General features: G+C 51.1%; 1 protein-coding gene across 4 annotated transcripts in view; it reads right to left on the bottom strand.

Annotated features, from left to right (window-relative positions):
• The window catches only part of ABCC2 (ATP binding cassette subfamily C member 2), a 529,482-nt gene that overhangs the window by 474,306 nt on the left and 42,774 nt on the right, over positions 1–12,402 (bottom strand). For 2 of the 4 annotated variants that reach the window (XM_050958758.1, XM_050958760.1), the window contains 6 exons: positions 11,951–12,077; positions 11,328–11,429; positions 10,999–11,142; positions 5,722–5,880; positions 4,782–4,948; positions 1,363–1,557 (listed from right to left, as the gene is read on the bottom strand). In XM_050958758.1, coding sequence (XP_050814715.1) covers positions 1,363–1,557; positions 4,782–4,948; positions 5,722–5,880; positions 10,999–11,142; positions 11,328–11,429; positions 11,951–12,077 — 894 coding nt within the window. Of the gene's footprint in view, positions 1–1,362; positions 1,558–4,775; positions 4,949–5,721; positions 5,881–10,998; positions 11,143–11,327; positions 11,430–11,950; positions 12,078–12,402 lie in introns of those variants that run through there. The other 2 variants (XM_050958759.1, XR_007775107.1) reach the window with 2 other exon arrangements.

The raw sequence follows: 12,402 nt of genomic DNA, 5'->3' as shown, positions 1-12,402 counted from the left end.
TGCTGTCATGCAGCTTTGCCTAGTACATACCCTTCCCAGTCCGAGGTTATCTACAGCTCCTTCCCCACTCCAGGCAGGACAGTAAATCACTCCCCTGGGCAGGGGCCTGGGCCTGCCTGCATCTGTCCAAGACGACAGAAATAATGCCTCTACTACCTGAAAGACGGGGGCAAAGGCATCTCTTTTACTGGCCCAACAGCTGAGTGAATGGGACAAGGTTTGGAGCTGCACAGAGATCAGGGCCTCTATGACCTGTCCAAGATGGTGGGCTAGGCCACATCTGCACACCCACTTGGTGCAGGCCACGAAGGTGCCCAGAGCCCATCCACACCACCTCTGGCGGTGGGGGCAGTCTGTCACCCTCCCCCACTCGTTTATGTGTGTGTGTAGCCCCTGGAGCTTCCACCTGGAGCCTGGCCCCTTGCACACCTCCCTCAACATGTTGGTGGCCCTGGTGGTGTGTACAGTGCCCCTGCTCCCCCACACACCCCCCAGCCACGATAGTGCAAACCTGCCTGCAACACCCTCCCCCCAAGTACACAATGATGTGTATAGCAACTGCTCCTGGGGTGGGGGAGTGTCCAGGATGGTGTGTACAGCACCTCCCCCCAGCCTAGCCATGATGGTGTGTATCGTGCCCATGTGCGTGTGTGTATGCACACACAACATTGCTGTCTGCGATGGTGTGTATTGTGCCCATGTACATATGTGTATATATACACACACACACACAGAGACCCCTATTGCTGTCTGCGATGGTGTATATTGTGCCCATGTATGTATGTATATACACACACACACACACACACACACACACACACACACACACCCATTGCTGTCTGCGATGGTGTGTATGGCAGCCCCCCCCTCTTCCCCCCGGATTGGCCATGAGGGTGTGTATAGACCCTGCCTGCACCCACCTCGCATTGCTGTGCAGAATGGTGTGGACAGCAGCTGCTTTGGGCGGGGGGAGGTGTTCAGGATGGTGGCTAAGTGCCCCCACCCACTCCCCGCTGCCTGGCTAGCCATGATAGTATGTAAAGAACTCGTTTCCCCACCCCACCTCAAGTGCTGTGTGCAACAGTGTGTGCAGCAACTGCTGGGTGACCACTATGGTGTATACAGTCTCCCCCCCCCCTAAATGCCATGGCTAGCAATGATGGTGTGTATAGCACCCATGTGCGCGCGCACGTACACACACACACCACACCCATTGCGTCTACAGCACCCCTTCCCAGCCGGCCATGATGGTCTGTAGAGTGCCTCCCCCGCCCCATTGCAGTGTGGAATGGTGTGTACAGCAACTGCTCCTGGTAGTGCAGGGGCGTGAGCATGGACGAATGTGCATGCACAGACACACACCTGTTGCTGTCCATGATGGTGTGCAGCCGGTGGGCGATGGTGAGGACAGTGCAGTTGGCAAATTCACTCCGGATTGTTGTCTGGATTAAATGATCTGTTTCCAGATCCACAGCTGCTGTTGCCTCATCCAGTATGAGGATCTTGGATTTGCGGAGCAGGGCTCGGGCCAGGCACAGCAGCTGCCGCTGCCCAACACTGGGGTGGGGAGAAAACACCAGCACTGATGCGGGGCAGCTTGAGAACATGCCCAGTGCTACCGCTGCTACTGAGGGCAAGCAAGTGACCTGGAGTAGCCCAGCGGCAGCATCACACCCTGCCTCTCCTGCCCCATCAACCAAGCCCTGTGCCAGGTTAGGCCACAGGGCATATGGTAGCCGGGCTCAGACACAAGGCTGTCTAGTCCAGCACCTGTCGCCGACAATGGCAGCACCAGATGCTGCAGAGGAAGGCATAAGAATGCTGCTGTCAGCAGACGCTGGGACTTCTGACCCCCTCCACCCCCACCCCCCTATCAGGTCCCAGCTGGACCTTGCTTAGTAAGAGATCAGCTTATGCCTTGAAGAATTCAGCTTCGTCCTGTATCAAAATTTTTCTTAGCATTAACCACTCTAACACTGGATCATCTTACTAGCCATATACATGTCCCGTTCCTTTCAGAAGTGTATGAATTTATTGGCTTCAACAACTTCCTGTGGCAAGGCATTCCACAAGCTAATTACACATGGGGGAGGGAAGCCGGGGTTGGGGGGCTTGACTGTCTCCGTTGTCTTGTTTTAGAAGACAGGGAACACAGACATTCCTCATTTATCCTCTCGGCCATTTTTTTTTATACAGTTTTAGCCCAATATGGCCATTCTTATGTGTCCCCCTCCCTTAGCTGTTTTCCATCAAAAGGACACAATGCCAAGCCTGTCACTCACTCGTCCTGTGAACATTTTTCCAGGCCCTTGCTCACTCTCATTGCTTGTCTCTGAACACACCCACACGTAAGTCAGCCCTACGCTGGGTGAGATGCAGTGACCAATCCTGCATGCGCTATTCAAACGAGGCCGCACCATTAATTTAGGAAGCATATGCGATATTATTCACCATGCCGTTCCTTATGCAACCTCACACAGAATCATAGCCAAACAGGACAGAGCAGCTAGGCCAGTCCCCTGCAGTGAGGCAGGCCTACGGCTTAGCTAGACCAGTGGAGATCAACCATTTTACATTTGTGGACCCTTAAGAAATTTCGGATGACAGTGTGGATCCCTTTGGAAATCTATTATCTGTAGACATAGGTGAATTCTGGTCAGTCAGTCAAGTTACAGAATGAGTCTTTTGCAGACCCCTTGACATAGTCCACAGACCCCCCCCCCCCACGGGTCCACAGATTACAGGCTGAAAACCACTGATCTAGACCATTCCTGAGACCTGTTTAATCTGGTCTTAACCAAAACAAAAAAACCCTCCAATGACAGTGATTCCACAAGCTCCCTAAGTCAGTTGTCCCAGTATTTAACTACTCTTATGGTCAGGAAGTTTTTTCCCCACTGTCCAACTTAAATTTCCTTCGCTGCAGTTGAAGCCCACTGCTGCTTGTCCTGGCCTCAGTGGCTAAAGAGACTGAGCTCCCCTCCTCTGCTTTATAAGACTTATCATGTCCCTCCTTAGACTTCTCTTCTCCAAATTAAACAACCTCTCCCCTTATTTTTTTTAAATTTTTCCTCAGAGATCACGTTTTCTAGACCCTTCATAACTTTTGTTGCTCTCATTTGGACTTTCTTACCTGAAGTGTGGTGCCAGATCTGGACACAATAAATCCAGTTGAGGCCTCATTAGTGCAGAACAGCGTGGAAGAATTACTTCTCACGTCTTGCTCACAACACTCCTATGACACAGCTTAGAATGAAGTTTGCTTTTTTTTGCACCGTATTACACTGTTGATCCACTGTGTTTGTGATCCACTATTTAGTTTGTGAATCACTGTGACCCCTAGAGCCTTTTCTGAAGCACTCCTACCTAGGCAGTCAGTTCCTATTTTGTATTTATACTTTTGATTGTTCCTTCCAACATATAGTGCTTTGCATTTGTCCTTATTGAATTTCATCCTGTTTACTTAAGTTACTTTCTCCAGTTTGTCCAGATCATTTTGAATTCTAATCCTGCCCACAAAGCGCTTGCAACCCCTCCCAGCGTGGTATTGTTCACAGACTTTGTAAGTGTACACGCTCTCTGCTAGTCTCCAAATCATTGAAGATACTGAACAGAACTGGACCTAGAACAGATCCCACTCGTTACGCCCTTCTAGCTTGACACTGAACGATTTTGTAGCTTTTTTGGCCCACAGCTGCCCTTTGAGATGAGCTTACCATTGAGCTGGCTACAGTGAGGTACAAGTGTCACTAATACAGTTAATTTACAGCCCCACATGGTGCGAGTTGTTCAGTTTCTCCCCTCCCTCCAGTGTGCAGTACATGCATTTATCAACAGTGAATTTCATCTTCCACCATGGTGCCCATTCCTCTAGCTTGATCAGGTTCCTCTGAAGTTCCTCACAGTCATTTCTGGATTTGACTCCCCGATGTAGCTTTGTGTTAGCTACAAAATCTCGCCTCCCTGCTCAGCCTCTTTCCGAACCAATAATAAATGTATTGTACAACACGGGCCCACGTGCGGCCCACGGCCACCTTTAGCCAGAATGAAAATTGACCATTTAAGCGTATTCTTTGCTTTCTGTTTCTTGGCTTGTTTTTGATCCACGATGACACTTTGCCTCTCACCCCATGATGACTAGGTTTCACCCACATGCGCCTTGAAGACCCCCCCAAATCTGCACCCTTCCCCCGGTCTTGCTGCCCCCACATATCCCTCCCCTAGGCCTTGCCCCCCCCCCACAAACACCCACCCTTCTCCCTGTGCCTTGCCCCTGCAAAAAATGCACCATCTCCCCCCACCGGCCTTGCTGCCCTCCCACCCTTCTCCCGTGCCTGTCCCCTATCCACACAAAAAACACACCCTTCCCCCATGCCTTCCGCCTCACCCACACAAAAACACACCCTTCCCCCTGTGCCTCCCCCCCCACACACACACACAAAACCACACCCTTCCCCCTGTGCCTTGCTCCCCCTTTCCCCTGGCCTTACTGCCCCCCCCCCTTCCGCCTGGTCTTACCACTCCCCCCCTACTCTTCCCCCTTGTGCCTTGCTACCCTTTTTCCCTGGCTTTGCTGCCCCCCCCAACTCTTCCCCCGGCCTTGCCCCTCTCCCACCCTCACAGAGGGCCATGCATTCCTACAGGGCTTAGCCCTGCTGGCTAGGCTAGGCTCTTGGAAGGTGGAGGGCACACACAGGCTGTGTTCTGCTCTCCCTGGGAGGGAGGCGGGCTGTGTCTCTGGAGCTGGGCAGGTGGTGATGAGACCCAAGTTACACACCTACCTCAAGTTCTCCCCTGCTTCGCTCACTTGGTGGGACAGTCTTTCAGGTAGGTCCAGCACGTATGTCTTCAGGTGGGCCAGCTCCAGGGCTTTCCAGATCTCCTCATCTGAGTGCTGGTCAAATGGGTCCAGATTCATTCGTAATGTCCCGGAGAACAATACCGGATCCTGCAAGGACAGCATGGGGGTCTCTGCCAGCGCTAGGTCCAGGGCCCTGCCAGTGCCAGAGCCATGAGGTGCTTGTAAGCCCGTTAGTTAGATAGAAGGGGGCCACCCGCTGCATCTAAGTCTGCTCTGTTTGGCAAGAGCCAGCTCTGAGCTGTTTGTCCAGCTGCACAAACTGGCTGACCAGGGCTGGGCAATGCATTGGCTGGCAGGGCAGGGTTAGGCTCCTACCACGGCTGCTTCACCAAGTGCTTGGCCATGCTGCAGCTCCGACAGCCACAGGCTGATGGTAGATCAGCAGCCTGGCAGAGCAGCAAATGTGCCAGCAAGTGGGTCTCCGCATGCTGGGTGAAGGTTAGTGGCTGAGCCCAGGCTCCCAGCAAGAGACCAGCAGGCTGATCCTGGGCCTGGGCTGAACCACAGTGGGTACCATTTCCCACAGTGCCCACGGCAGGGAGAAGTGGGGGACATCTGAGCTTTTGCTTCCAGAGCTCAGGTGGTGCCCAGGATGGGCTGTGTCTTCTGCTGCAGCTGCTGTCAGCTCCCCTCCTTCCACACCTGGGGGCTCTGGCTTGGCCCCTCCTGCTCACAGTGCCGCACTAGGCTTTGGCTGCCACATGGTGGCAGGTTGGGATAAGTTAATGAAAGAGACACCCAGGGCATGGAACTGGCGATAGAGGGGTACAGTGCCCAGCCCACACGTGTGCCCTATGGCAAAATCCCTGGCCACCTGCTGCCAGAGACTAGGCACCTGCCTCTGCCCATGCAGCGCTCACCTGGGGGATGATGGTGAGACTCTGGCGTAGGTCGTGAAGGCCAATGGTCGATATGTCCACCCCATCAATCACAATCTTCCCTCCTGCAGCCTCCAGGATCCGGAAGAGGCAGTTGGTGAGAGAGGATTTCCCAGCCCCGGTCCTGCCCACAACCCCGACCTGTGGAGACAGCACTCTGGGCAGTTAGACTGCTGGCGCTGAGAAGGCCTGGTGGGGGGGTCCCCCTTGCTTTAGCCACACTGGGATCGTTTTGCTGTCTCTCCCTCTCACTGGCCCCCTGGTTAGGTCTGTGGCTCTTCTCTGGCTGGCTCCTCTCCTCAGTGTCTGTATAGCAGGGGGTGCCCAGCCCTCACATGCTGACTCCCTGCCGTAGCCCTCACTCGCTCATTGCTTCATTCCCCAGGAGCCGCTTTCCTGGAATCCATCCCCGGGTGCTGCTGCCTCCTCCCATTCCCACCTCGCTGCGCCTCCCTGCTCCTCACGGGCTGAGTTCTGGTAGCTCCTGGCACTGCTGCCCAGCTTCCCTGCTCTCACATTCTCAGTGAGTGCAAAGCCAGGACAACACCCCTTCCAGCTGGAGGTTGCCTTGCAAAGAACCTTCTTGGTGTGTAGGGGCAGCTCTGTTGACTCCAGTATATAGTGGGTTCAGATCCCTGAGTTTGGCCAGGCAGACGGGATGAGACTGACAAACAGAGCACTGCCAGCTGCCACGCTGGACTTGGGAGCAGGCCTTGCTATTTCAACTAGAAAATGAGGGGAGACAGTTGGGAGCGAGACTCATGAAAGCTCCACCCCAGGCTTCCGTACTCAGAGCAGAAAAACCAGCCAAGCAAAGCTATAGTAAGGACCAGCCAAACACCACAAGGTGAGCAGATGGAGCGCAGGGCAAAAGACAGTACAAATACAAGTGGAGTAATGGTCAGGTAGATGTTACCGTTAATGAATCCGGCCAATCGCGGTCGCTTCCAGTCCTACATCTCTGTGATTCTATGTGCTGTTTAGGAGGGATAACATCACAGCTACCCCACCAGGCATAAAGGTAAAGGTGGTGGGGTAGCTGTGATGTTATCTGATTAAAATATGACCCTTTAGATCATTATTGCAACCACTGTTATATAGTTGCAGCAAATCTTGTACAAAGGTGGTGAGTGAGATGTCTATGGGAAGGTTCTGACTGGCTGGTTACGATTATGCTCTCTGTATGCGTGTGTCATGTTTGTATTTGAAGTGATACGTATTGGCTCTATACTTGGAGTTCAAATGTTTGCGCCTGGTGTGACACCCACAAGGTAGCACCCAGCACATCTTGGAGAGACTATTCAATGAGTGACCCATCAAAGGACACTTAACTCACAATGACTCATGGGAGACTTAATGGAATGTCGTGCTGTGACTAGGCAAAATGCATGGATATAGGACTTGCGTATGTGAGGCCAAACGCCATCTTGTTGCTGTAATTTTCCATAGTAAGAACAACGGGATGCCCGCCACATGGCAAAAGCTATAAAAGGCCCTGGAAACACCTCCATTTTTGTCTTCAATCCTGCTGCTTATCTCTGGAAGAACTTTGCTACAAACTGAAGCTCTGAACAAAGGTCTGAATGACCCATCCCAGCTGTGGATGTACTCCAGAGACTTGACTTAAGCCAGCAGTTTATTCCGTCACTGCTACAAGCCTGGACCAAGAACTTTGTAATTACTGTATGTATTTGATTCTTTTAACCAATTTTAACTCTCATCTTTATTTCTGTCTTTGTATGAATAAAACTTTAGAGTTTAGATAAGTGATCCAGGCAATTACAGACCTGTAAGTCTGACCACAGTTATATGCAAGACTTTGGAACAAATTGTGAAGGAAGAATAATTAAATTCACGGAGATAAATAAAAAAGGGGATGAAATGCAATATGAGTTTACCAGAAGTAAATTAAGCCAGAGTAACCTGCTTTCCTTCTTTGATAAATGACTGATTTTTAGATAAAGGAAATCCAGTGGATCCAATATATTTGGACTTCAGTATAACATTCAACACGGTACCTGTGGCATTTTGTGCCTCAAAGCAGCACCCTGGAACCCCCATATCCACCCTTGTCATATAATTATATTTCATAGAAACCATGCCCTGTAAAATAGCAGATGAACAGTCATGATCTGCTGGAATACACTGTTCTGTTATGATGTGTATATCATTGATATGTATGACGTTATGAGATTTTGCTGGATGGTTGCTAGTGAAATATGTTGTAAGTCTGAGAGTCTCTTTTACAAGGGTGGTGAGCCCCGCCCAGGAGGGTGTTAAACAACCATTAATCAGCAGGGGTGTTGTAATCAAAGGATTTACATCTCTATGACTCAGTTGCACAAGACTACACCTGGGATTGCTTAGCTCTGCGTCAGCAAAGCCCACCAGGACATGCCTGGGCTAGTGTCTTCCAAGCACATAGACGAAGGATATAAAATAGGGGACAATGGCATCATGTTTTCGCCTCCCCCACCTACACTGGAAGCAACAAGAACGCTGCGAAGACACAAACTTCAGCTGAGGAGACTGGTCCCAGGCTTGAAAGGGGCAGCCTGTGTATTATGAATTGTAACATCCAGTGGGGTGAGAAAACTGCTTAATCCAAATACTGCCCAGTCGAATAAGGTTTCAGATTTAGACTGTGCGCTTACTTTTATTTTCTTTGGTAACCATCTTTGACCTTTTATGCCTACCACTTATAATCACTTAAAATCTATCTTTCTATTGTTAATAAATCTGTTTTATACTTTACCTAAAACAGTGTGGTTTGGTTGACGTGCTGGGGAAATCTCAGTTAAGTTTACAAAGGTTTGTGTATGTCTCTCCACATTGAGGGAGGGGCAGACTGGGTAATAACCTTACACTGGTCAAGCTTCTGACCAGTCAGGACAGAACAGCTCTGGAGTGCCAGGCTGGGGAGCTGAGGGGAACTGACTGGTGCCTTTCTCTGTGTGATTTGTGAGTGGCTCAGGCAGCCTTCATGCAATCTAGCTTGGTGTGGGGCTCCACATGCTGTTGTGCTGAGTGATAACAATGCCTGGAGGGGTTTGCCGCTTGTCCTTAGCAAAGCATTGGTGAGACAGCCCAAGCTGGAGAGTACAGCGGTACCCCAGATCCAGGTTGTACCCCGGGGATCCCGTCACAGTACAATATGGGAAATTACTAATTAGAGAAGATGGGGATTAATACAGGAATTGCAAGGTGGATAAAGAACTGGCTAAAGGGAAGAAGGCAACGCGTTGTGCTGAAAGATGAACTATCAGACTTGAGGGAGGTCACTAGTGGAGTTCTTCAAGGAACCAATCTTATTCTGTATTTTTATTAATATTTCTAACCTTGGCACAAATAGGAGAAGTGTCCTTGAAGACAGGAGTGACAGATATGGGATGAAATTAAATCATACAAAAGCGTAAGCTCATGTACTTAGGGTCTAATAGTAAGATTTTCTGCTATAAGTTGAGGGGCTCATCATTGGGAAGCGACAGAGGAGGAGAGAGACCTGGGTGTGTGGGTTGATCACAGGATGACATGCTACCAATGTGATGTGGCTGCAAAAAAGGCAAAGTGATCCTAGAATGTATCAGGCAACGCGTTTCCAGTGGGGAGAGAGAGAGAGAGAGGTGTTAATGCCACTGTACGCTGCACTGGTAAGATCTTTGGAATAGCAGGTAAAGTTGTGGCCACCCATGTTCCAGAAAGACGAATTCAAACAGGAGCCGGTACAGAGAAGAGCTGCAGGGATGATCCAGGGAACAGCGGGACTATTTTATGAGAACAGATTGAAAGAGCTTGGGTTTTTTTTAGCTTATTCAGGCTGGAAATTAGAAGGTTTCTGTCCTGCAGAGGAGTGAGGCACTGGAATAAACTTCAAACAGGAGTTATGGGGGCAAACAACTGAATTAGTTTTGAGAAAGAGCTGGGCACATTTAGCAGCGTGATTGTATGACAGGGTTGCTTGTCATGGTTGTTGTGAAGAAGTAAAAAGGGATCTCACAGAACTGGGTGACTGAGCAACAAATGTGGATAAGTGCAAAGTAATGCACATTGGAAAACATAATCCCTACCGTACTTACAAGATGATGGGGTCTAAGTTAGCTGTTACTACTCCAAAAAGAGATCTTGGAGTCACTGTGGAGAGTCCAGCAGCAGCAGCAGTCAAAAACCTAGTTATCTATCCCAATTAGGAAAGGGATGGCTAATGTCATATTGCCTCTATATAAATCCATGGTACGTTCACATCTTGAATACTGCATACAGATGTGGTCACTCCCATCTCAAAAAAAATATATTGGAATTGGAAAAGGTTCAGAAAACAGTAACAAAAATGATCAGGGTATGGAACAGCTTCCATATGAAGAGAGATTAAAAAGACTAGAATTGGTCATCCCTTTGAAGCATGTGGCACTGACCACTGTCAGAAGACACGATACTGGGCTAGATAGGCCACTGGTCTGATGCACTATGGCCATTCTTATGTTCTTATGGTGGGGAGAAGGGCTTGGAAGCCCTGGGGGTCCCTTTCAATTTATGTCTCATGTTTCTAAAGCTCATGCTTCAGGGCTTCATTCAGTCACCTGGAAGGATCAGGAAGGGATATTTCCTTTCCCTCAATGTATTCTGTGGGCTTTGTTCTGTGGGAGGGGGTGTCTCCTTGTTCTGAATCATCAGGGATGGCAATAACTGGAGATGAGACACTGGATGTGAGGGGACAAGGTTCTGAGGTGGCACCGAGCATTCTTTATTTCAGGTGCTGGACTGGCTGGTTCTAGCTCCCATGCTAAGTGTCTAACTGGTCACAATATGTGGAATTGGGAAGGAATTTCGCCTGGTCAGATGGGCAGTGACCTTGGGTGTTTTTCACCTTCCTCTGCAGCATGTGAGTCACTTGCCAGGATGATCTTGGTACATTTCACTCAAATCCCTGCCACTGCAGGAGCCTCAGGCACTGGTGCCACTAAGTGTCTCCTCTCCTCTGCTGCAGCACATAATCTAGTCTCCTGAGAGCTGTTATAGTTTGGTCTAGTTTTGGTTGCTGCTTCGTGGCGAGTGCTGAGTGGGGCTGGTGGCCTGTGATACACAGAGGGTCAGACGAGATGATCTGGTGGTCCCTTCTGGCCTCAAACTCTATGACTCTCTCCAAAATAAACTGATATCTTCTGGCTCTGATCTGAATCAATGGGGGTTTCTCACTCCTTCCACCTCTCATCAGCAGCTGACAGCAAAGAACCAAACGGGTCTGTCGGGGAGGCGCCTCACCTTTTCAGTGCTCCCAATATCACAAGTGAGCCCATGAAGAACCAGCTCCAGCCCAGGTCGGTACCGGACCTGGTAGTCAGTAATCTGGATCTCGCCTTTGCTAGGCCAGCCGGGGGGTGGTCGCTGCGCTGTCACCCACTGAGCCTGGGGATGTGGGGAGGAGTGTTAAAAGGATGTCTGATAACTGGGGAACTATGGTGCAAAGCACTCTGGGTAGCAACATGCAAACGAAGTGAGATATGCAGAGAAGCAGAGGCGCCCAGGTCTCATTGCTCTCTGCACCACGTCCCGCTCTATCTCCCAGTCACCTTCCCATCGCCTGGTCTCACCTCATTCTCCACCTCTGTGTACTCGCGCACTCGCTCCACTGCCACAATGTTGGTTTCCAGCTCCGATGTCATCCGCACCAGCCAGTTCAGCGTCTGGGTTATCTGCACAGCAGAGACCAGCGGTCCTGATCCTGGAACACCCAAACCCTCCCACCTTCCTGGGGACCAGTGCCCCTAGCAGGAGCTTCCGCATCCTGACCCCATCCTGCTGTAACACACCAAGCAGCAGCACCCCGAACCTCGCTCCACCCCATCGCATCCAGCAGCAATGCCCCTGCCCTGTCCTCACCTCCCAATGGGACAGTCCCCTTCCCAGCCCCATCCTGGCCTAGGACCCACAGAGGGAGTACCCCTCTCCTGCACCAGCATGTGCCTCCCCCCTCACTATGGGAACATCTCTTTCTTGGCTCCATCCATCTCAGCACCCTGCACCAGTGTCCCCCTCCCAGCTGGCAGCCCCCAGGGGGAGAGCCCCTTTGATGACCGAATGTGCAGCAGCACTTTCCAGCTGAAGGCAGGAACCAGCCACCGAGGCTCTGCTGCCTGGAGCAGCCCTGCCCCCTGGATGTCAGCAGGCCCCCGCAGAGCAGGGAGGCTTCGTTCCCCTGAGTGACTGGACTCACGTTGAGTGCTGAGGAGATGGAGAGCCCAACGATGCCACTCCCCAGATTGTCCCTCGTAATCACGGCCAGGAGAGCCGCAGAGAAAACCACCAGGTTCCCCACAAACTCCAGGCGGACGGCCAGCCACCTGCATCAGGGAGAGTGTTGGCGGTGAGGTGTAGGAGAGAGAAGCCTGCCTGCATCTACGCTCGCATGGTGGGGCACTTACAGTAAGCACTGTCAGCGCCATTCCTGGCCACCCAAAACACCTAGCAGGTGCCCAGCGCCACCCCATCCACTCACAGCACCCAATAGCGCAGTGAACATCTGTCATAATCCTCCGTTCCCGGCCAAACACCCAGCAGGTGCCAACTCGCAGTGAATGTCCGTCACAATCCTCTGTTCCCGGCCAAACACCCAGCAGGTGCCCAGCGCCACCCCATCCCCTCACAGCACCCAACTGCACAGTGAAC

This window comes from Gopherus flavomarginatus, chromosome 6 (assembly GCF_025201925.1).
Source record: "Gopherus flavomarginatus isolate rGopFla2 chromosome 6, rGopFla2.mat.asm, whole genome shotgun sequence".
NCBI classification, from domain to species: Eukaryota; Metazoa; Chordata; order Testudines; family Testudinidae; genus Gopherus; species Gopherus flavomarginatus.
This window is presented reverse-complemented; position numbering and strand designations above follow the sequence as displayed.